Here is a 23,967-nt window from a genome sequence, read left to right on the forward strand (position 1 = left end):
CAAGTAGCTGGGACTACAGGCGCACACAACCACGCCTCGCTAATTTTTTGAATTTTAGTCGAGACAGGATTTCACCATGTTGGCCAGGATGGTCTTGATCTCCTGACCTTATGTTCCACCTACCTTGGCCTTCCAAAGTGCTGGGATTAGAGGAATGAGGCACCATGCCCGGCCAGTACACCTTTTATAGTGCCCAAATTATAATTTTTAAAATTTGATTGTAATCAGATAATTCTTTGCCAGAAAGCAAAAAGTTCAGCTTCTTAGAGTGAGTTAACCAGTAGGTAATTTTGTATTTTAAGTTTCTTCTTCCCAAATATTGCTGAAATGCTTTTTACCTTTGCAGATGTAACTCTAAGTTGATTACTTGTTCAGCATTAATTAATAGTCATATATGATAAGCTTTTCAACCTGTGGTTTTTATTTAAACAAAACATTTCAAATAAAAATAATTTTAAACCTTTATTGGATTTCTATTTAAAATAGTGTTTCATATACTTTTTTAAATTAAAATAGTGTCTGCTTAGCTCGTTTACACTCTGTCTGTCAGAATATCTGCCTGAGGATTCTATATATAATTAATGTAAGAAAAACAAGAGGGTAATCCCTTGATAGAAAACTGGTAATGGATTAAAAGACCATAGCTCTGAAATTCCAGGAATGTGACATACTTTCTCAGAAAGATGCACTTAAGCCAAAGTCTAGAGATACTGAAAAGTGCCCCTGGTGTAATCAGCTAAAGATAGATATTCCTCATATATTTTGTTATATGTTTTATATGGACTATTGTAAGTAAATTTATAACTGAAATGTGATTTGAGAATAATTATACTTTGGTGAGAAGAGACCTTTGAGTGTCACTTGAAACTTCAAATTTCTTACTGAACCAATTGATAGAATATACAAAATGTGTATTGAGAATGTGCAGAACAGCTACCCAGGTAGTTTGATCAGTGTCTTATAATATAGCGTCTAACATCAACTAATTTAAGAAACTTGAGGAATCCATATAACTGTCCTTGGTTGCAGTTTTTTAATTCAAAAGTTTAGACTAGATCAATGCTTTTCAGATTGTGATTTACAACTCATTATCAATTCATAAGCACAATATTTAGTGGGTTACAATCATCACTTAAAGAGAATAGCAAATATCAGAGTACAGTTTATATGAGTATTTTTTCATGAAATTTCTATTAAGTATATGTTCCTATAATAAGGGTACAGTATTTTGATGTAACGTGTCATTCTTAAGGAACGTAGTAAAAATACATAAAAAGAAACACTGGGCTTCATGATCCTAAAAATCTCTTAGAATTTCAACATTCCCAAGTGAAATTTTAAACATTTAGCTCTTCCTTAAGTAGCATTATATCATTATGTTATTTAAATACAATTTGTCACATGCAGATGCATTTTGGGGAAAAAAAGAGGAGAAAGGTGTAAGACTTGATACTCTGAGAGACTAATACCTATATAAATTGTAATTATTCTTAATTGCTATGTGGGATAATTTAGGCCTGCACAAAATCTCTGAGAGCATATAAAACAAATGATTAGTTCTGATTGTCAGACCCAGAAAATACCATGACTAATATGCTTTAAAGATGAGTGTGATTTCATTCATTTGGGATAGAGAATTCAGGCAAAGAGTCTGGATACTTTGGGTGTGGCTAGAAAGTTAATAGGCTTTCTATGCCATACTTAGGCATTTGGAATTTATCTTAAAGACCAGGGAAAGCTGTCAAACCTATTCAACTTGCTAGGATTAGCTCTCCTTTTAGAAGGATGAAGGTTGTGATTGTTGAAATGAAGTAGAAAAAAATTCAAGGTATGGAGACAGTAAGTCACAAGAATTTCAGAAGGGTAGCTATCAACATAGAAACTCCTCTTTTGATAAATAGTAAAATATATTAGCTAGCTTGACAGTGCTCATACAACATACAAATTAAGTTTTCTTTTAGTATTTTGGAAAAATACTGGAGCAGCTTTCAATACCTTTGCAAAATGCCCAAGTAAATGTATTGAAATATTGAAAGACTTAAATGAGTTTGGCATATAGTGATATCTTGTTTTACTGTGCTTTGTAGATACTGCATTTTTTTTCAAATTGAAGGTTTGTGGAAACTCAGTTTCCCACAAGTCTGTCAGCACCATTGTTCCAACATTATGTGCTCACTTCATGTGTCTGTGTCACATATTGTTCATTCTCACAATATTTCAAGCTTTCTCTTATTGTATTTGTTATGGTGATCTGTGATCAGTGATCTTTGATATTATTGTAACTGTTTGATGTGTATTATTGTAATTGGAGTGGGATGAATCATGCCCTTCAGACAATGAACTTAAGGAATGCTCTATTTTCTGACTGCTCCCCAACTGGCCCTTCCCTGACCCTCATCTCTCTCCCTTTCATCAGCCCTCCCTATTCCCTGAGACACAAAAATTTTGAAATTAACCAGTTAATAACCCTACAATGGCCTATAAATGTTCAAGTGAAATGAAAAGTTGCATGTTTTCTTCATATTAAATCTAAAGCTAGAAATGATTAAGCTTAGTGAGGAAGGCATATCAAAAGCTTAGATAGGCCCAAACCTCAGAGTCTTACGCAAGTTAGCCAAGCTGTGAATGCAAAGAAAGAGTTCTTGAAGGAAATTAAAAGTGCTACTTCAGTGAACACGCAGGTGATAAGAAAGGGAAACAGCTTTTGTTGCTGATATGGAAAAAGTTTTAGTGGTCTGGAGAGAAGATCAAACCAGCCCCAACATTCCCTTAAGGAAAGCCTAATCCAGAGCAAGGCCCCAACTCTCTTCAAATTCCATGAAGCCTGAGAGGTGAGGAAGATGTAGAGGAAAGTTTATAGTCAACAGAAGTTAGCTCATGGGGCTAAAGGAAAGAAGCCATCTTCTCCATAACATAAAAGTGGGAGGTGAAGGCAAGTGCTGACATGGAAGCTGCAGCAAGTTATTCAGAAGATCTAGCTAAGATCATTGAGGGAGGTGGCTACACTAAACAATAAATTTTAAGTGTAGACAAAACAGCCTTTTGTTGGAAGAAGGTGCCATCTAGGGCTCTTCATAGCTGGAGGGAAGTCAGTGTCTGGCCTCAAAGTTTCCAAGGACAGACTGTCTTGTTAGGGGCTAATGCAGCTGGTGATTTTAAGTTGAAGCTAGTATTCATTTACCATTTCAAAAATCCTTGGGCCCTTAAGAATTATGTTAAATCTGAAACATACAATTGTACCGACCCTTCTCTTTCCCTTTTCATCAAGACTCAGTGGACAAGGGATATATGTATGGGTCATCTCAGTCTCCTCTCCTTTAATGATCCTCATCTCTGACAATAAATTACTTCTCTTTGAAAAACTTAACAGTTGTTAGTGTGATTTAGTCTTACACACATAATTTATACAAGGACTAAACTTGTCATTCTGTCTCTGAATTGCATTTTTTGGTAGTTTCATGATAGTTTATGCTGTGTCTTCTCTTGGGGAGGGAGGCTTTAAAAGGCAGGAGCTCTTGATCCCCGAAACAGAGCAGATAGAAGGGCATTCTAAGTGGGGAGAATACTATGAGAAATGCTTCAAAGATAGGAATTCACATACCAGAATATAGTGAATATTTAAGAATCAGTTCCATAGTGTAAACAGATTAACTTTGTTATTCAAATAAATCATATAAAAATTAATTTTGGAATTTTCTACTGGCACCTTGGTGCCACAGTTACCATTTTTTTTTAATAGACAATTTGTTTTCAGAAAAATAGTTCATCGGTCCACCTTTCAGCATATCAAGGTTAACCCAACAGCCAAGAGCCAGCCATGGAGCATACTGGGAAGAAACTTGGACTAAGTTGTGGGTGGGGGAGAATTTGGAACAAACAGCAAAAACGAAATTATGAGTTGAGAGGTGGGGATTAGGAAAAACGTATGCAGTATTTGCTCAAGCAAAATACTCCTTACTGAATGAATGTGTTGGGGCACACATCACCCAGGGGAAATGTATCTCAGCTGTGATAACGGAGCTGTGGTGTAGGGTGCAGAAATACACACAGTTTTTGAAAAACCGTCCAATCTCTATGTTCACCTAGGTCTGCAGGCTGGTAGCTCTGAACCAGTGAGATTGTAGAAACCTCAATATCTTCTCTTTGGTTATCAAGGTGAGAAATTGTATATTTTTAGATTGTTCCCACAAAGGGACAGAATTTCTGTTACCCTCCTGGGCCAAGTACCTTTTTCTTCATCTACTCACCTTAACCCAAGTCTGGTTTCTTGGTACCTCGGGGTTGGCAGCCATCTTCATTAACTCCCTTATTACTGAGCCTTATTGGTTTAGATGAACTGGTCACTGTTACTCCAAAAAGGGTTTCCATTTCTTGTTTTTGTTTTATTTTTCCCTGATGCATGTATATAGAAGTATAATTTTAATTCTTTTATATACTCTTCTGGGAATCCATTCCCAACTCACGAAATATTAATATAGTATTATTTGTAATATTTATTTTTACGATATTTATTGTATTATTTAATATTGTAATATTGCTTTTTAGAGTTGCATCATATGTCATTTTGTCAATGTAGTTTGAAACTACTACTTTACTTTCGGCCTTTAGTTTATTTCAACATTTTTATTAATAAATTTTATCCAAATCTTTGTCAAGTTTTTTTTTTTTGTTCTTATTAGGATGTGTTGTTCTTGCAAATAGGATTTGGTAATGCATTTTTCAGGAAGACTGTACCACTCCATAATTTCAGAAATATATGATGCTGTCTATTTATAGCCATACAAACACATCCTTGGAAATTTGATAGGAGAAAATGTCACCATTTAAAATTAAAATTAATATTTTCCCTTTCCATTTATTATCTACTTTGAAATTGATGCTCTTGATTTGTAAGTACTTTTATGTGTAATATTTAACCTTGAATTACTTGTTTAAACAGTTGATTTATTTTTGGTCCCCTATGTGGCTTTTCAATATAGAATACTTCAGTTTGAGGTAGACTTGGCTTTTATCTCATGAATCAGAATTTATTGCTATTTTGAGATCAGATTTACACATATTTTCTTGTTGTTATTATTGTTATTCCAACACTGAGATCTAACCCGTTCGTGTTTTGAGGTCTTTTATAACTAGAACTTAATCTTTTGCAGAACATAGTTAAGTGTGGCTAATAAGTATGTGTGGGTGGCGGGGTGGGTGGGTTATTTCAGAATTGGGTGGGTTATTTCAGAATTGTTTTAATTTATGATGAATTTCAGTTTCTATTAGGGTAGTGCTTTTAGAGTAAGATACATTTTTATATCAATCGATCTTTGTACTAATGTGAATTAATTTAATATCATGCCTACTTTTCAAATGAAAAAACTGGAGGCTGATATTTAAAGTGATTTATCCAATGTCACAGAGCTATTTAAGGGATAGAACAAGGATTCCAGGCCAAGTCAGTTAACTCCTTGTCCAAAGTTATTTTTTGCTAAAAATAGTTACCCATTTTAGAATTAAACACTTAAGATTTAAGTAGTTTAATCTCAGTAAGATCTGTACAAATTAAATTAATATCTTAGGGGGAAAGAATACTGAAAGGGAGCATTTAAAAAATGTAGTTGTTGACCTAATTATGTCCCCACCCACCACACCGCCCTTTAGGATTTTCTTAAGCAGAGAATTTATTCTAAGATTGTGTTCTTTCTTATTTCATTAGCACTGTGGTAAGCCACAAAAATCATGTTTTACTGTGTTTAGTTTGTTTCTATTAAATATCAAAACATTCATTGACAAGAGGAGGCTGTAGTCTATTTACTGATTTTGTCCAAACCAGTCGAAATAGTGGTCAGCTACTGTCTTCTGTAAATGGCCAGATGGTAAATATTTTAGACTTTGGAGGCCAAAATGCAAAATTTGAGGGTATTGTATAGATTTTTTATATAATGAGGGAAATTAATATCCATTTATTGACAATATTTAGATTATATTACTTGACACATATTTAAATTTCATACATATTTTATGTCATGACATATTGTTCTTTTGATTTTGTTTAAACATTAAAAAATGTAAATGAGCCTGGTGTGGTGGCTCGCACCTGTAATCCCAGCACTTTGGGAGGCTGGGGCAGGTGGGTCACGAGGTCAGGAGAGTGAGACCATCCTAGTCAACATGGTGAAATCCTGTCTCTACTAAAAATACAAAAATCAGCTGGGCATGGTGGCATGTGCTTGTTTTCCTAGCTACTTGGGAGGCTGAAGCAGGAGAATCCCTTAAACCAGGGTGCTGGAGGTTGCAGTGAGCTGAGATTGTGCCACTGCACCCCAGCGTGGAGACAGAGCTAGACTCCATCTCAAAAAAAACAAAACAAAACAAAAATTAAATTAAATGGACCATGGTAAAACTAGTAGTCCAACCCTTATGTAGAAGGGACTGTTATGGGTATCTGGTAAACTGGATTTGAATTCCTTCTGTAAAACATTTGAGTATTTATAATAGTATTAAATATAAATTCATATCACAGTTTTATGAGGAAACTGAAGTTCATTTGTAAAGAAACTTGTTAAAATTTTGCCAAGTCAGTAAATGGCAAAACTAGAATTCAAAACCTTACCTATTTTTCAATGCCTGGATTCTTTCATGTGTTCATTGTTACATCTTCTGTGCGAGGCATGGAGATGGGCACAGTGCATACTGCCATGAATTAGATGAGTTTCTGCTTCTACATAGTTCTTAGTTCTGATGCTGCACAGATTTGGGAAATGTAATTTTCTAAAACATGCCTGTCATTATAAATCAGATTCACTTGCACTTACTTGTAATCATTTTCTGATAAGTTTGCTTGTTTGTGTGACTTTTATCAATCCTTTCTTCTATTTTTCTTTTTTTCCTTGAAAAGTGCAGGAACTTTTTTATCTGGTGACATTCAGCTTTATAAGGATGAAATTAAAAGTATTTGAGGTTGTAAGGGGAAGTAAACATTTAAAGTACCAAGGAAGGGGCATTAGAGTAGCGCACGAGGGCGTAGCAACAGTGCCTCTCAAGCAGGGTTCCTATGAGCCTTTTTTTCCTGCAACTCCTTGTAATTTTTCAGACTCTGTGTATCTAGAAGTTGGTACTGCTGTTTCCCCTGCAGTTGGTATCTGTAGGGAACAAGTATGAAAGACTACAATGGGCTGTAGTGTGTAGGGGCAGGGCCTATACCATTGGATCTGCTACCGTGCTGTTTCTTAGTTCCCTTGATGTTCAGCTTGCAGTTAAATACAAGAAAGGATATAATTTTAACTCTGCAGAAAGGTAGTATTATTTATTTAATTTTTTTTGAGACAGAGTTTTGCTCTGTCGTCCAGGCTGGAATGCAGTGGCACAGTCTTGGCTCACTACAACTTCTGCCTCCTGAGTTCAAGCTATTCTCCTGCCTCAGCCTCCCAAGTAGCTGGGAATACAGGCACCTGCCACCATGCCCGGGTAATTTTTGTATTTTTAGTAGAGACAGGGTTTCACTATGTTGGCCAGGCTGGTCTCGAACTCCTGGCCTTGTGATCCGCCTGCTTTGGCCTCCCAAAGTGCTGGGATTATAGATGTGAGCCACCCCACCTGGCCTGTATTATTTCTTTTTTAAGGTAACATTTTGTAACTTTACAATGTTAAATTGAACTCCCTCTTTGCCTCTTTCCCTGGATGTTGTGTTGACAAGATTTGAGAATAGTTTGTGTTCATTAAAACCTCATCATTTCATTAAAAATTGAACAAACCTCAACAGCAAAACACAAAAATGATAACACTGAAACCAACCACGAAATCAAAGTCCTTACACTGTCATTTTAGGAACGATTTTATAACCTTCATACCATTTTTGGAAATTGCCTTTTGTCCAACTCTATTATCACAGTAGTCTATTTTCGTGGTTAATAGACAGCTTCTATAAGTCATCTCTTTGTTTCAGGAAGGGCTTTTACAACTGGATGGGCTTTCTGTAGTTTCTGGAAGTGGTGGAGTTGCTTCCAACTTGTGGGTTGTTAGTTTCTTCTGCTTATTCCAGCATTGTCTAATGGAGGAATTACAATGTGTTAAGGGCACAGATACGTAATGAATGAAGCAAGAAATAAGTGCTGTTTTCTATTTGCTGGTGTTTTTTATTATTTTGAGTTTGCATCCATTGTGTTTTGAGGTAGAGTTCACAGAGTGGGTTCCTTACTGCGTTTTATTTATTCTCCTATTTTACAGTTTTTAATTGGTCCAAGAGCATTCACTGAGAAAAGGAATAGCACGCTAGTTATAGCATTTACTAGAGTATTTTTGTTTTGTTTACATCATATTATCCACTTGATTAGTTGTTTCCACAAGCTCTATATATCTTTTGCAAATTTATCTTTACATCTGTTTGTGAGATAAATATAATCTTCAGTTATTAAAAAAGTCTTATCTGTATTAGTAGTGACAGTATATTTCAGAAATTTCATGTATGTAGCATAATTGAGAATCAAATATGAAGTATTGTTTACAGGAAAAAGTAGAAATTTAAAAAATCAACTTTGATTGTATAAGTTATTTTTTGAGATGAAAAATTATTTTCAGTGTTTTTTGTTTGTTTCCTCTAGAAACCTGTTGGAAAACGCCTTGTTACTCCAGCAGAAAAGCATTTCTAGTATTACCAATAGAGTTAGTTTGTTCAGAAAAAGAAAAGGCCTAATTTACAACCTTTTGAGGTTTTAGGGAAACTTTTTGTTAAAGTATGTAGAAAAAAAGACATAACATCTCGACCTTCTTCAGTGGGTCAGAGGTTACATGGCTGGTTTTTAAGTGATTGAATTATTAGCATGGGTAACAATGTGTGAAAAGTCAAGAGGTGCTACTAGTTTCAGTCTGTGTTAGTCTTTCTTACTTGAAGTGAGAAATAAATATCTCATAGGAACACATATGGGGATATAGTGTCTTTCTTTATAAGACACTTGCTTGAAACAGCACTAATTGTATGTGGTTACCTTCGGATTCCTCTTGGGGATTCAGAGAAATGAGTGGGTGGTTTCAGTGTAGTTTCAATGTTGTTAACCCAAATAAGTTCAGAGTTGGTATTGGCTCCCTTATAGGTATATATATACACCTTTGAGGAGGAAGCTGTTGTTAAAACAGGTAACTTTATACCTTTAGTTTATTGTTGTCTAATAAAAGTTATTGATAGGGAAATCTTTCATTCATCTACATTGTGGTCACTTGTGATTAATCCATGTAACTGTACCTTTTTTGGGGGAGGGGAGAGATGGAGTTTTGCCCAGGCTAGAGTGCAGTAGTGCAATCTCAGCTCACTGAAACCTCCACCTCCTGGGTTCAAGCGATTACTCTGCCTCTGCCTCCTGAGTAACTGGGGTTACCGGCACCTACCACCATACCTGGGTAATTTTTTTTGTATTTTAGTGGAGATGAAGTTTTGTCATGCTAGCCAACCTGGTCTCAAATTCCTGACCTCAGGTGATCCACCCGCCTCTGCCTCCCAAAGTGCTGGGATTACAGGCATGAGCCACTGAGCCAGGCCTAAATGTGCCTATTAAAAGTGTTTATGTTTAAATACAACAAGGTATTAACAAAGAGACTTAAAATCCAAAGTTTTGCTCTCTTTGATCTGGAAGACCTACCTGGGAAATACTTTAAATGAAGTCTCCACCCTAATGAGTTTTAGCATTAGTGACAAAAAAGGAGTGGAATCCTTTAGCTAGCAAGGTTGGTGTGAGTTACTGGATATGGGAACAGATAGCCCATTTCTGCGTTTTTGCTTCTTATTTAATTACTTTACAGAATAAATACATACTCAGGCTGGATGGCTGTGGGAGTGAATTAATGAAATTTTTAGTAACAAAAGGGTAGTAAAAATTATAAGATAGGTTATATTAAATAATGTAGAGCTGGAAATAAATTATACCGAACAGATGATGAAATTGTCATTTAGTTACTTATTCTGTAATTATTTGCTAGTTTCTTTGTTGACAGTGAATACATTATACAGAATTACTTCAGAATTTTAATTTGCTAGAACAAGGCAAAAAAGACTTGAGATATTACATTTTTGGTAGTAACATTGATGTTAAACTGTTTTTAACTACTTATGAAAGATAAAAAATAATTGAAACAGTATTTTCTATTATTTCCCTATAAAAAAGAGGGGTTAAAAAAAAAACTCTGGGATGATTTTGAACTTTGGCAGGTAATCAGTAATTTAAGAGCATATTTTCATAGTTAAGTCCCGCTGATTAGGGGACTCTGATGAAGATGTCATCTTTGTCAGGTTTATATTCTTTATCACTTGAGATTTAGATTTTAAAAAAACATTTTCTGATGATGTTCATGTCTTAAATTTATAAACTTAAAACTTTCATATATACATAAAAGATAAAACGTCGTTTTTTTTTCTCTTAAAACAACTTTTATGTTCTTGAGTATGTTTAACATCTTCTGGTACGTAAGAATTATAGTAGTAAATAAAGCATAAAGTAAAAACAAAACGTCTGTGTCCCTGAATAAATAATATTCACTTTCTGTTGAAAAGCCTGGAGTCCAGTAAGGAATGAATATACGTACAGAGACCCTTAGAATGTGTTAGCTGCTCTGATAGAAGCGCTCATCGTTGTTCATTCATTCATATATCCATTTGTTTAACATCATTGTCACTCTATAAAGCACACTGTAAAACTGATCCTTTACTACGTTTTACATTATAGTAGTGAACCGGATAGATGACACTTGTCCTGAAGGAGGTCGAGGTCTCATCCCCTGTGTTTGTTACTCAGGAACAGGGATTATTGTTATTTTGTTGCTTGTATCTCAAGTGTTTAGAAGAGAGTTAGGCACATAGTAGGTAATCAGTAGATGTTAATGGAAAGAAACAAAACAAATGGCCCAAACCTAAACTCAGGTTCTTCTTTCCTGGTTGTCAGGAGTGTCTTGACCTGAGATTTGAAGAGTAATTGTGTCCTAATAGAAAAATGAGTGGCGCATCCTGTGCAGAGGAGATAGTTTAAACAGAGGCACTGAGTAATTGGGTAATATTGAAGCTTAGTGTGAGTCACTTTTTAAAAAAAGTACATCAGAATAAAAGTATTCTGCCTTTGTGAACTTAGAAGTTGTAGCTATGTACTGAGACTAATAGGATCTCTTTGTGGCCTATATTACTATTAATAGACATGCTTATCAGGAATTTTTTAAAGTTAAGTATTAAACATAGTATTTTATAACTGAAACATGTTTTCATGGAACTTATGAATTATTAATTAGTGATAGATAACTAATAAGTTTTTAGGTAGGAGAAATTAATTTCTGTCTAGTAAGGAATTTAACCCTACAGTATTTTTGACTCATAATATGTACTTCCTTTTTAAAATGTCTGAAGGCTTTTTAGAAGTGGTAGTATTGAAACTATCAGCTTTTCTTAAAAGTATATTTTTACCTTAGAGCATTCAAAATGTCTAGAATTTTGTGACTCTTAGCAAATCCCCAAGTTGAAGATTTTTACCTTGTGGCTTATGTAATTGGGTTTAAATATGTGTTTTCATTATGCATGTATTTGTTAGAAAATTTTGGTAAGATTTCAGATAAACTGTAAACATTCTTTTTAGAAACAGATTTTTTTGAAGTACTTCATAATTTAAAATATTTCCAAAATAATTAACAGCTTATTTAGCTGGGCATAGAGGCATGAGCCTGCTGTCCTAGCCACTCAGGGTGAGGAAGAGGCTAATTTCGAGCCCACATGCTTGAGCCTAGAAGTTTGGGGCTCCAGTGAACTATGATCGTACCACTGCACTCCAGCCAGGGAACAGAGTGAGACCCTCTTTCAAAAGCAGACAAAAAAACAGGTTCTAAACGAAAATGACACCTGAAGTTAAGGCATACCACTTAGACTGAGTTGATAATTGTGTAGTTACATGATTGTAAGTTGTTGGAACACTTTCTTTTGCAACAATGTCATATCTCTGTAAGCATTTATTGGGTGTTTCATGCTAACCCCACTTAAGTACAAATTGCAACCTTTTCTGGGCCAGTGTGCTTATTCTGGAAAATGACATTGCATTGCTTTATTTTCTATATTATTGGCATAAAAACAAGTGCAAAGGTGAAAGTAGGTAGGTCTTTTTTACTTTCCACATGTGGTAGTTTGGGCTTGTTGCATAATACAGACAGGTGAAAAGAATTATATATTAGTAAACACAAAAATGTTGATGTTTTAGGATTTGATTGATAAAGGCATTTCTAAAGTGGATCTAATTAAATAATTAAAACAAAGCGATCGTCTACAAATTTACATGAAATAGATTTTTAACATTCTGGCTTCTGGTATAAAAAAGCTTTATTATTCATCCTTAATTTTAAAAATTGTGCTTAGTTGGCTCCATGAATATGCAGAGATGAGTGAAAAAGTTGGACTATTAGTGACAATTTATTTTTTAGGTTTACTTTTAACTTATTTTCATCTTAATTAAGATGAAATTGAAATAAGCTCTCTGGATGCTCCTAAATTTCACTTCAGCCTGGTTGAAATCATGTCCCCCTTCTCTTGAAGTATTTTCCTCATTTCCATTTTAGGAAGAAATTTTGCTAATGTATATAAACAGGAATAATTTAGAGATTTCATATTCCAGTACTGGAAATAGACTATGGCTGAGTTAATGTTTCAGTATGGCTTAGAGTCACAGCCTCATTCTCATAGAGGTTCCTGATAATCAAAATGCATGGTGCTTCCTGGGACCCTCAGACAGCATGAGCAGTAGCAAACATGACAGTATTTAGTTCCAAGTAATTAAGGAAAGCTACCAGAAAAGTTTAAGATTTTATAATGCAGCCTAGTAAGAACACTTTTATGGAAATGTATAATTTTACAGAAATGTTTAAGGAACAGAGTGAATGGAGACTTTGTTAGAAAAGCAAATGTTCCTCATCAAGTACTTGAAGTTTATCACAACAAAGTGTACTGTTTGTTGTCAGAGGAGCATATTTTCTTGCAGAAATGCTCATAAATGATGCAAAATTCAGTGATAGAATTCCGATTCCAGTCTTAGAAATTCCCAGCCGGTAGCAGTGCGTCTGTTTATTAGGCGTTACCCCTGAATGTGAATGATTTCAGTCCTAAGTCGCTGCACCTGTTGCCGGGAGGTATTTATTCCAATCACTAGCCTAAAGCACAGAAAGTTATTGCTTGACATTTTATAGCTTGGGGGGAAAAACTGTCTTTTCAAAATCATTTGTTCAGAGAGGAGAAAATGGAGCAAAATAGTTCATTTTACTCTAAGCACCGCTATTTGGCGGTATTCACATTTGCACAGCACAAAGCTGCAATATTGATTTTTTTGCTCACAGGGCCTCCCTCCAGTTGTTTCTTCGATTGCCAGGGTTGCAAGATGGATTGGATTACATTTTGCTGGTTGGGATGCTTATTTTGTTGTTGTTGTTAAAGTAGAAATAGATTGAAAATATGGCTTGTAATGAATATCATAGTAATAAGGTTAAAAGGCTTTAATTTGGGAATTTCCTTATGTTGATTATGTTGACTGAGCCATTTCCCTGAATACTTGACCATCACATGGAGTTTCCTTTCCTGTTCTTTTCCTTTCCCAAGCCTAGTAGCAGCCAGCACACCATAACTATGTCCTTTACAGCTCTGTCCCCAAACCTGCTACTGATGGCCATCATCATTTGGAGAAGCATTAAAGTAACATTTAAGAACATGAACCCAGGAGCTCAATTTCTGGCTTTGAAGTCTTAATTTAATTTTTATTGGATATGTGACTATAGAAAACTTCATCTTTCTCTGCCTCAGTTTCCTCCTCTGTAAAATGATGATAATATTACTTATCTTGTATGATTGTTTTGAGGATTCATAATCAGAAAATATCTGTCAAGTACTTAGAGGAACTTCTGAGGGTGGCTAATTCCCTCTAAAACAAGTGTAAAATTAGGATTGTCAACAAGAACCATTTTGGGCACTGGAAAGTAGCCAAAGCCAAATAACAAATGGGGAAATATTATTTATGAAAATCTACTAGAACTTTTGTTTTGAACAGTAGACATGTTTAAAGCCTTCTGTTCTAGCATGGGGCTCTCTCTTATCCCCACAATCCCTCCATCCTTACTCCTTGACTGTGTCATTGTGGAAGTTACATTGGGGCAAGATTGGCCTTCAAAACCAGTGACGTTACTGCCATGAAGAACTGATTTGACTTGTTGTAGAGGGTGGAAACTCATGCCCAGTAGTGTTGTCAATGAAAGTAGTAAACCCTGTAGGAAAAAAAAAGTGGGGGGGAAAACCTGGCTCTGCTGTCCTTTGGTTGTAGTTCCAGTTGGGGTAACTGGAAAACCAGTCTGAAACATAACAGGGAAATCTTAGAAATGAAGAAGCCATAGTAGACTTTCTGTGCATTCTTAACCAACTGGGAAGCTAAACACAGGTACAGAGGAGACATGAGAGGACTTGGCAGAAAGTAAATAACTGAGGCTGACTTGTAAACTGTTTGGACTTTCAACACCCTTTCTAACATACACTCACATCAACAAAGAGTGGAGACCTAATTATGGGCTCATGGTTTTTGTGCAAAGTCTCTCTGCCCAGTCATTAGCTGACCACTAAGCCATGCAGACAGAGGTGACCTCTAGGAGCCGAGGCTAAAAAATAAAAATAAGAATTCAAATGAGTTAAAATGAAACAGTGAGCAAAGACGTAAGCAGCCACACACTGTGGGCACAGATTCTGCATATTAAGTACCGTCAAGATACTAAAAAGAAACCACCACAGCAGCAATTCTCAGGGGAAAGGAATCTGAATCCAGAGTTGCTAATGGTATATTATTTAAAATGTATAGTTTTCAACAACAAAAAAATTATAAGATATAAGATATATAAAAGAGACAGAAAAGTTGACTCATATAATAGAAATTGCCTCTGATGTGAACCCAGATGATAGATTTCGCATATAGAGATTTTTAAAGCAGCCATTATAAATATGTTCAAAAATTAAAGTAAAACTATCTTGGAGAATTAAGAGGAAATATGATGACAATGACAACAAATATGTAGTCTCATAGAGAAATAAAAACTATTATTAAAAGGCCTTAGAGACATTCTTTGCATATCTTAGTTATTATTCTGTAACTGGGAGGCAGGAGGACGGGCCCAGCTCCCTCCCCATGCTTGCCAAAGATGTAACTGGGTGTGTCCAGTTTCTTGGGCTCACTTGCCCCAGGAATGGGGAAGAGGCCCTGGCAGCACGGTGAGCTTACTGTTCACTAAACATTGGACCCAAAGAGTTTAGCAGAAAGCAATTTATTAGGCAGAGAGAGAAAGAGAGAGCACTCCCATGTTACCGTGGGAGGGGAATCCGAAGGGGATATCTGCACAGGTAAGGGGCAGGAGAATTTTAACCTGGGAGTTATTCCCGCCCCATTCATGTTCTTCTTCAGTGAGAGGAGTTCTTTTAAACTTCTGCTGGAGTGATTGATCTTTGACTTTGATATTGGATTGGCTTCTAGGTCCATAACTAGAGCCCCTTCCTCCCAGAGCTTTTCATGGGCTTTTTAAACAAAGGAGGTCACCTGGAATTTCTACCTACTGGCAAGGGAAATGCATTTGAAACCCCTCTGGTCCCCAGATGGGGGCGGAGATGGAGGTATAGCACTGGGAAATTCCTGCCTTTGAAACACAGGCAATTTTCCTTAACACAGTCCCCTCAATACCAGTGTGCTGTAAGTAAATTAACATTTTGTTTTACAAATACGGATAGCGTGGCTTCATTTGACCCAGAGTTTGTGATTCAGTAGATCTGGGATAGAACTTCAAGATCTGTCTTTATAAGAAGTATACTAGGTGACTCTAAAGTAATCATGTTTGGGAATCAATTGTGTAAACTTGGCAAATGATTAAAAAAAAATTATATATATATATATACACACACACACACACACACTCACACTCTCACACTCTATTTTTAGCCAATTTAAAGCATTTGGAAATTATTTTCATACAAAGAAAGAACAATTTAAGAAATGACAGCCATGCACGATGATTTCTTCCCGTGAGTCAGTATTCTAGATCATTAATATTATATAAATAAATGTTTTCAGAAATAGGTTTTTATGTCTTTCATAAGATTTATTTAGTGAAAATGCTGAATTTTGAAAATTTTGATATTGATTGCAATAATTTTATTAAAGGTTTTTCAAACTTCCTTTGAAGTGCATTGTTGGTGAACAAGGTTGAGCTATATCCCTTGAAGTTTTCAGGAAAATATTGTGAAATGGCCAAAGAAGGCACAACAATTTATATTTTTCTTAAAAATGTACATAAACTTTTTTTTAACCAATTAATTATTTTGCCAAGATTAAGGACATACCCATGACACAGCCTCAGGAGCTAGTGACAGTATGTGCCCAAGGCGGTTGGGCTACAGCTTGGTTTTATGCATTTTTAGGGAGACGTAAGTAAAAAATCAGTACATGTATGATGTTAATTGGTTCCCTTTAGAAAAGGAAGACAACCCAAAGGGTGGAGGGTAGGGTTCCAGGTAATAGGTGGATTCAAAGATTTTCTGATTGCCAATTGGTTGAAAGAGTTTAGCTTTTAATATAGACCTGAATCAATAGAAGGAAGTGTCTGGATTAAGATTGGGGTTGTGAACCTGTAATCCTAGCACTTTGGGAGGCCGAGGTGGGCTGATCACAGGGTCAAGAGATCAAAACCATCCTGGCCAACATGGTGAAACCCCCTCTCTACTAAAAAATACAAAAATTATCTGGACGTGGTGACACGAACCTGTAGTCCCAGCTACTTGGGAGGCTGAGGCAGGAGAATTGTTTGAACCCAGGAGGTGGAGATTGCAGTGAGCCAAGATTGTGCCACTGCACTCTAGCCTGGCACCTGGTAACAGAGCAAGACTCTGTCTCCAAAAAAAAAAAGAATGGGGTTGTGGAGACCAGGGTTCTTATTAAGCAGATTAAGCCTCTAAGTAGCAGAGGCTTAATAGAAAGAATAGATTGTAAACATTTTTTATCAGACTTCAAGAGGCAGTTCTGTCACTCTTAAGGTCTCTGTTTTAATGTTAATGATAGTCAGCTGTGCCAGAATTCCAATGGAAGTCAAGTATAATGAGGCATGTCTGAACACCTGTTCTCATCATGGCCACAACTAGAGAACTTTTCCATAGTTGATTGTGTTTATTTTCTCTTTTCCACTAAGTCATTGATTACACTAGTTAACTTAGGAAGATGTTATCCTTTGATTTGTGCAAACCCAGCCTGGTTCATCACATGGACTTTTGACAGTGCATAGTACATGCTGTGCACATCCATGTTAATAATGTCATTATATTTTAAGAAAATAGAGCAAGTCATTTATTAATAATTGATCACTTGAAAATGTTAGAATAGCATATATACTCGATTAAAAGTAGCTTGTCTCTTTAGATTGGGGAAATTTTATAGGACTTTGAAATTAATTTACTTCTTCATAAAAGGAAATTAAAACCCAGAGAAGTAAAATGACTTGCCCAAAGTCATAAGGCTTACCCAACGCTCACACTTCAGTGGTCAGTGCTCTTTTCTTGTGTAACTACAGTATAGTTTTTGCTCTCCTTTTATTTATGGTACACATGTTTACATTTCTACAAATATGATTTTCACTACTATTCATATAGTTTTGTGAATCTTTACAATAATTATTTCCTATCAAATTTACTAATATTCTTTGGTGATTTTCAGATTGTATGAAAACTTATGAAATATGTTAAATGTAAATTTTTGGTGCTGCAAAAGAAGTAGCATTCCAATATAAATTTAATTTTTCTCAGCAAGGCAACATTACTTTCTGCAGAAAGGGCTCTCGCATTAGCCATCTTGCCTCAAGAGTACATTGAACAAAGGAGGCAGGGCCATTTATATCTAACACATCTGTCCTACTGCTGTATCCTGATTCCATTGGCTAGAACTGGACTTCACAGTCTAGACTGCACCTGGTTGGCTAACAACTTAAAATTTTCCTAAAGAGGTAAATGCAGAGGAGAACAAAGGAAAAGAGGAAGTAACTTGAGGAGTGCTTAGAGAAGCAGTTACATTTCCAAGTAAGGAAAGGGAATAAGCTATGACGTAAGAATCGCCTGGGCTTGTCCAGCAATGTCACGGCAAATATCTAGGTTAAAGTGTAAGAACTAAGAACACAGGATACACTTATTCCTTTATTATGACTAACAGCTGTTTTAAGATTATTAGCAAAAGCTTTAAAGTAAATTAACCTTTGAAGAAACCGTTATTTATTCATAATGAACTAAGAGGAAAGCTTTGAAGAAGAACCTTCTATTTATTCTTACTTCCTAAAAAATAAATCTTGTTATTAGCAAAATGGCTTGAGTAGTCAGAGTTGATCAGAGAAGGGCTCTGGAGTCTAAGCTCCCTACATGGGTTAGAATCTAAGTTGTGGTAAGATGGAGACCCCAAATTTACTATTATTGATACCTCAGTTTTATACTCTGTAAAATTGGTATTATAGCAGTAACTATTCCATTGTTTATGTTTTTATGTTGTCAAACATAAAACAACGTAACGTATATAAGCCAGTGCAAGCATACATTAATTGCTTTGCAAATGTTAGCTATTGTAATATTTATTTCTCTCGTTTTTTAATGAATGTATATATATATATTTTTGGTTTGAAACACAAGAGTTTAGAAAAAGAGAAATGTATAACCCATCGGTCTTGTGACAACTCCAGTGATACATAGAAAATAATAAATAGACAGAATTTAAATATTTTTTACTCTTTTGGGGAGATGGCAGATAATTTTCATTGATGATAAGTAGTTTGCCTTGTTTTTAATGTTCACCATTTGTTTTCACTACCAAAGGAAATAGACATTACAAAGGAAAGCACATTGCAATTTATATTGTGCTAATCACTAGTTTAATTCAACAATTTGGTTCCACCTTTATTGGAATTATGTATCATGTGCTATTGTAGGCATTGGGATTATAACTAAGAACCTTATTACAGTCTAGCAGGGTGTGTATATATATAAATGAATATGCACAGTATCTCATGTATATCTCTGCATATATATAGTTTTATTGAAACAGGTAAGAGAAATAATTTAGAAAAGAACATTTATGATTTAAAACAAAAGACATTGTAGCATTAAATAAAGCGGTATTCACTCCTAAGAACTCTTAGTGCAGTTTCCGTTGCTGTAACAAAATACTCAGAGTAGGTAATTTATAAAGGAAAGAGTTTTATTTAGCTTATGGGTCTGGGATTCTGGGGTCCAAGGTGGGCAGCCACATCTGGTAATGGCCTCATGCTGCTTCTTAGAATGGTTGAAAAGTGGAATGACAAATGTAAGCAAAAAACTAATTCATTCCTATGAGAACTAAACCAGTCTTAAAGACTTTAGGGCCGGGCACGCTGGTCCAGAACTTTGGGAGGTCAGTGTGGACGGATCATGAGGTCAACAATTTGAGACCAGCCTGGCCAACATAGTGAAACCCTGTTCCTACTAAAAATACAAAAATTAGCCAATTGTGATGTTGCCTTCCTGTAATCCCAGGTACTTGGGACGCTGAGGCAGGAGAATTGCTTGAACCTGGGAAGCGGAGGTTGCAGTGAGCCGAGATTGTGCTATTGTACTTTACCCTGGGTGATAGAGCAGGACTCTTTCTTGTTGGGGGTGGGGAGGGAAGAAAGTTTTTAAGATAAAGACCCAATCACCTGTTGAAGACAGGACCTCCCAACAGGGCCACATTGGGGACTAAGCCTCTATTTGAGTTTGTTGGGAACAAGCCATATTCATCAAGTACTATGATGTTTTTTCTCAGTACATTTTGTTTTGGCAATCTACTAAATTATTAAAGTGTACTGATCTTCACTTTCTTATTCCTTACTGTATTTTTTTTTTTTAGTTTTCTGAGATGGGAGTTTGGCTCTTTTTGCCCAAGCTGGAGTACAATGTTGCACTCTTGGCTCACTGCAACCTCTGTCTCCCAGGTTCAAGTATTTCTCCTGCCTCAGCCTCCCGAGTAACTAGGATTACAGGTGTAATCCTGTTATCTCGCTAATTTTGTATTTTTAGTAGAGATGGTGTTTCACCATCTTAGACAGGCTTGTCCTGAATCCCTGACCTTAGGTGATCTGCCCATCTTGGCCTCACAAAGGGCTAGGATTACAGGCATGAGCCGCAGTGTCCGGGTTTACTGTATTGTTTTGGATGACTGTGACTAAAGCTTTAAAACTACTTTCCCTGAATTATCAAAACAGTAAGACACTGCAAATTCCCAAATAGGTTTTAAAAGCAGAGGAAAATTCACTTAGAACAATAACTATAATGCTGCAAACAAACAACAACAAAAATTAAAGTCCTCTTTTTAGAAACCACAGTGCTTCATAATCAATTCAGTGTTTTTGACAAAATAGTAAGAATTGTGAGTTATGGCTCCAAGCCAGTCTTTTAATAGTGTGTTCTAATATTCCTAGCATTTTCTAATAATATGATTTATTCTGTTTTATTATATAATTATAATTGCAAATTGCCTGTGTTTAAAATAGGTTGCATTTCAAAATTTTATTTGATGTCATTTGTTTGAATTTTCAAATAGCTTTTGCCACAGAAATGTGTCAGCTTCTGAAGCCATCAAAATATTTTCTATTAAAACAAATATGTTAGTACTAGTTTAATCTGAATTATATGTAGAGGCAGTACAGTACAAGATCAGGAGATGGAGAAAAAAGCAGTGTGTGTGTGTGTGTGTGTGTGTGTGTGTGTGTGTGTGTGTGTATACACATATAAAAGTTAATGAACTTGTTGGGGAAGAAATATCCTGGAAGTTTGAGCTTTTTACCATTTGTCTTGACATTTACCTAGCTCTATTTCTGTTATTCCTTCTTCATTAGTAATGCACTTCTCCACATACTACAATAGTCTCCACATGCTATAACCCTTTTGAGTGAAAACCTACCAAGGCTGGGGTTTGCTCTAATCTCCTGAAGATTTCTGAGTTACAAATTTAAGTATTCTTTTCTTCCCTTTTCATCCAGTTACACCTTTAGTTTTTCTCTAAAGAACTGAGTGTTTAGCCAGGTTTGAATATTGTTGCTTTTTAAAATCATACCAGTGTGTCACCCCGTACTGCTTTGGAAGAATATATTTACATCTAAGAGACTATCGTATTTAACCAGGTGACTTTTTGTTTTACTGAATTAGTGAGAAACATTGTACAAGAAAGTTAAAGGGAACAAGGATTGGCATTGGATTGACCTGTGCACAGCCCAGCTCTTCTCGGAAGTTTATAACTTGGAACAGTTATAATAATGCATATAATACAGAATGATGAAAATGATAAGAAAAATACTGAATGTGTTGCTGTTTTTTTATGATATGAATGCTATAGATGCTGGTAGGCTAGAGACCTGAAAAAGTTAAGACAGTGTGGAAGGTTTTGCTCTCAGGGCTAAACCTATGGTAGCCCACCAGGACAGTAAGGATGTCCTTCTCCCACATAGTTCTTGGCTGTTCTTGACTTTCCTTGCTTTTTCTCTTTGTCCTGTGCTCTGTTAGTACTTCATGGGACAACTGGTTGAAAACTAATTTAAACTTAAAATTCTAATTATTTCATTCAGGAATCTTTTTAGCGCACCTATGAACAGTGTTTGTCTACACTCTATACCTGATATACCATACATAAATTTATATTTATGTACTTTAAGCATTTTTGTGGACATTATTTTGTTTTAGAATTATACAAGTAGGAAAAGTAATGTCACAAATGTTTCATCTCAATTTTGTAGATGACATAAATGATCGTAGAGAATTTTGTATTTTTCTGGTCTTTGAATTTGTTGAATTGGATGGGAACAGTGCTGGCTCCTTTGAATGTCCTCTGCTGATTCCTTTCAGTGTCAGTTTTAAATAAAGTGTATTTAAATGGAAGTAGTTGTTGTGGCATGAGTTTCTTGCTGTCATAAGTATATTAGTTATTGTGGAGAAAAAATTGCTAAGATGAAGGTATTTTTTTAAGACAAAACAACAGCAATTAATATGTATATATTAAATAAGAAAGTAAAATCAGTGGGTAGTAGAGCTTTCATTTCATTTCACAAATGAAAATTGTTTCTTGATTGGTAGTTATATTTTCTGTTTGTAAAACTTGTTACTGTATATAAGGTCTATGATTAAATTTGTCATTATTATTTGGATTTACTAAAAAGCCATTTAGTTTCTGATTATACAGATAGTAATTTGTTAGGGTATTTTGTAAAGATGAAGAGTCCAAATAAAGATGTATAAAAAATAATTTTCTGGTGTAGAGAACCAAAAAATTATTTAATAAATGCCTGAGTTTATAACATCTCTTGAATGTAGACATGAGTCATATTACTTGAAAATGCTTTACTAAATAAGTTATCTTATAAATGAGCTACAGTTTAATTTTCTTTTTTTTTTATTTTAAGGTTTCAGCAGAGCAGCTTTACCATTTGGGCTGGTGAGGCGAGAATTATCCTGTGAAGGTTATTCTATTGATCTGCGATGCCCGGGCAGTGATGTCATCATGATTGAGAGCGCTAACTATGGTCGGACAGATGACAAGATTTGTGATGCTGACCCATTTCAGATGGAGAATACAGACTGCTACCTCCCCGATGCCTTCAAAATTATGACTCAAAGGTAAATATTCATGTGTTAATATTTCATTTGAACTGTTGTATCCAAGTTAGAAAAAATATTGCAGTTATTCCAAAGCAAATGGAATAGGCCATGTCTCAGCCTATTTATTTAACTGAGTTGGGTTTTTACCTACTAATCTTGATTTCTACACTTTATATTTTCATCAACATTCAAATATGCAAATCATTTTAATATAGATCGACATATTAGAAAAAATATGTAATACATATTTTTTTGTGTTATATAAACATAAAATAAAAAGCAAGAATAATATTTGAAATGTAATCTTGTTTTTTAAGCCTTCAAAATTTTGAAATACTTTTTGTAACATCAAGAATGTTTAAGTGCCTGGATCTTTGTCAATAGTTGCTCCTTAACTTTTTTTTCTTAAATTTTTTTTAAATTAAAAAGCTTTATTTTTTAGAGCAGTTTTAGGTTCTTAGTAAAGTAGAAAGTACAGATATTTCTCACGATCCATATCCATGCACACAGCATCTCTCACTGCATGTACTTTGCCCCACAGCAAAACATTTGTTAACAGTCTATGAACCTGCATTGACACATCATTATCACTCAAAGTCCACAGTTTACAATAGGGTTGACTTTTGGCGTTGTATATTTTTTGGGTTTTGATAAATGTATTCACCATTGTAGTATCATACAGAATATAGTAATGTGCCACATAATGACCTTTTAGTCAATGATGAACCGCATGTACCATAAAATACCAATAGATCTGAACTCTTGCCTAGTGACATCTTAGCCATCATGAAGTCATAGTGTGACACATTATCTTTTCTATTTTAGATGTGTTTAGATGCACAAACACTTAATATCATATTATAATTGCCTACAAAATTCAGTACAATAATATGCTATTCAGGTTGTAGCCTAGGAGCAATAGACTATACCTTATAGCCTAAGTGTGTAGTAGGCTGTACTATCTTGGTTTGTTTAAATACACTCGTTGCTGTTCATGTAATGATAAAACAGCCTGACAAGGCATACTCAGAAAGTATCCCTTTGTTAATGCTGTATGACCAGTTTCACTGCCTTAATAATCCTCTGTCCTTTGCCTGTTCGTCCCTCTTATCCTCCTAACTCCTTATAGCCACAGATATTTGCAGATTGGCTTATTTCAGTTAGTAATATGCTTTTATGTTTCCTCCATATATTTTGTTGGCTTGGTCATTTCTTTTTAGTTTAGAATGGAATAATATTCATTATCTGAACAGACACAGTTTATCCATGCACCTACAGGAGGACATATGGGTAGTTTTCAGGTTTTGTCAATTATGGATAGA

At 35.3% G+C, this 23,967-nt stretch overlaps 1 protein-coding gene across 50 annotated transcripts in view; it reads left to right on the top strand.

The window, feature by feature from the left end:
* The window catches only part of ADGRL2 (adhesion G protein-coupled receptor L2), a 678,326-nt gene that overhangs the window by 569,327 nt on the left and 85,032 nt on the right, over positions 1-23,967 (top strand). For all 50 annotated transcript variants that reach the window (XM_078332297.1, XM_078332298.1, XM_078332318.1 and 47 more), the window contains one exon: positions 22,450-22,663. In XM_078332297.1, coding sequence (XP_078188423.1) covers positions 22,450-22,663 — 214 coding nt within the window. The remainder of the gene's footprint in view (positions 1-22,449; positions 22,664-23,967) is intronic.

This window comes from Callithrix jacchus, chromosome 7 (assembly GCF_049354715.1).
Source record: "Callithrix jacchus isolate 240 chromosome 7, calJac240_pri, whole genome shotgun sequence".
NCBI lineage: Eukaryota > Metazoa > Chordata > Mammalia > Primates > Cebidae > Callithrix > Callithrix jacchus.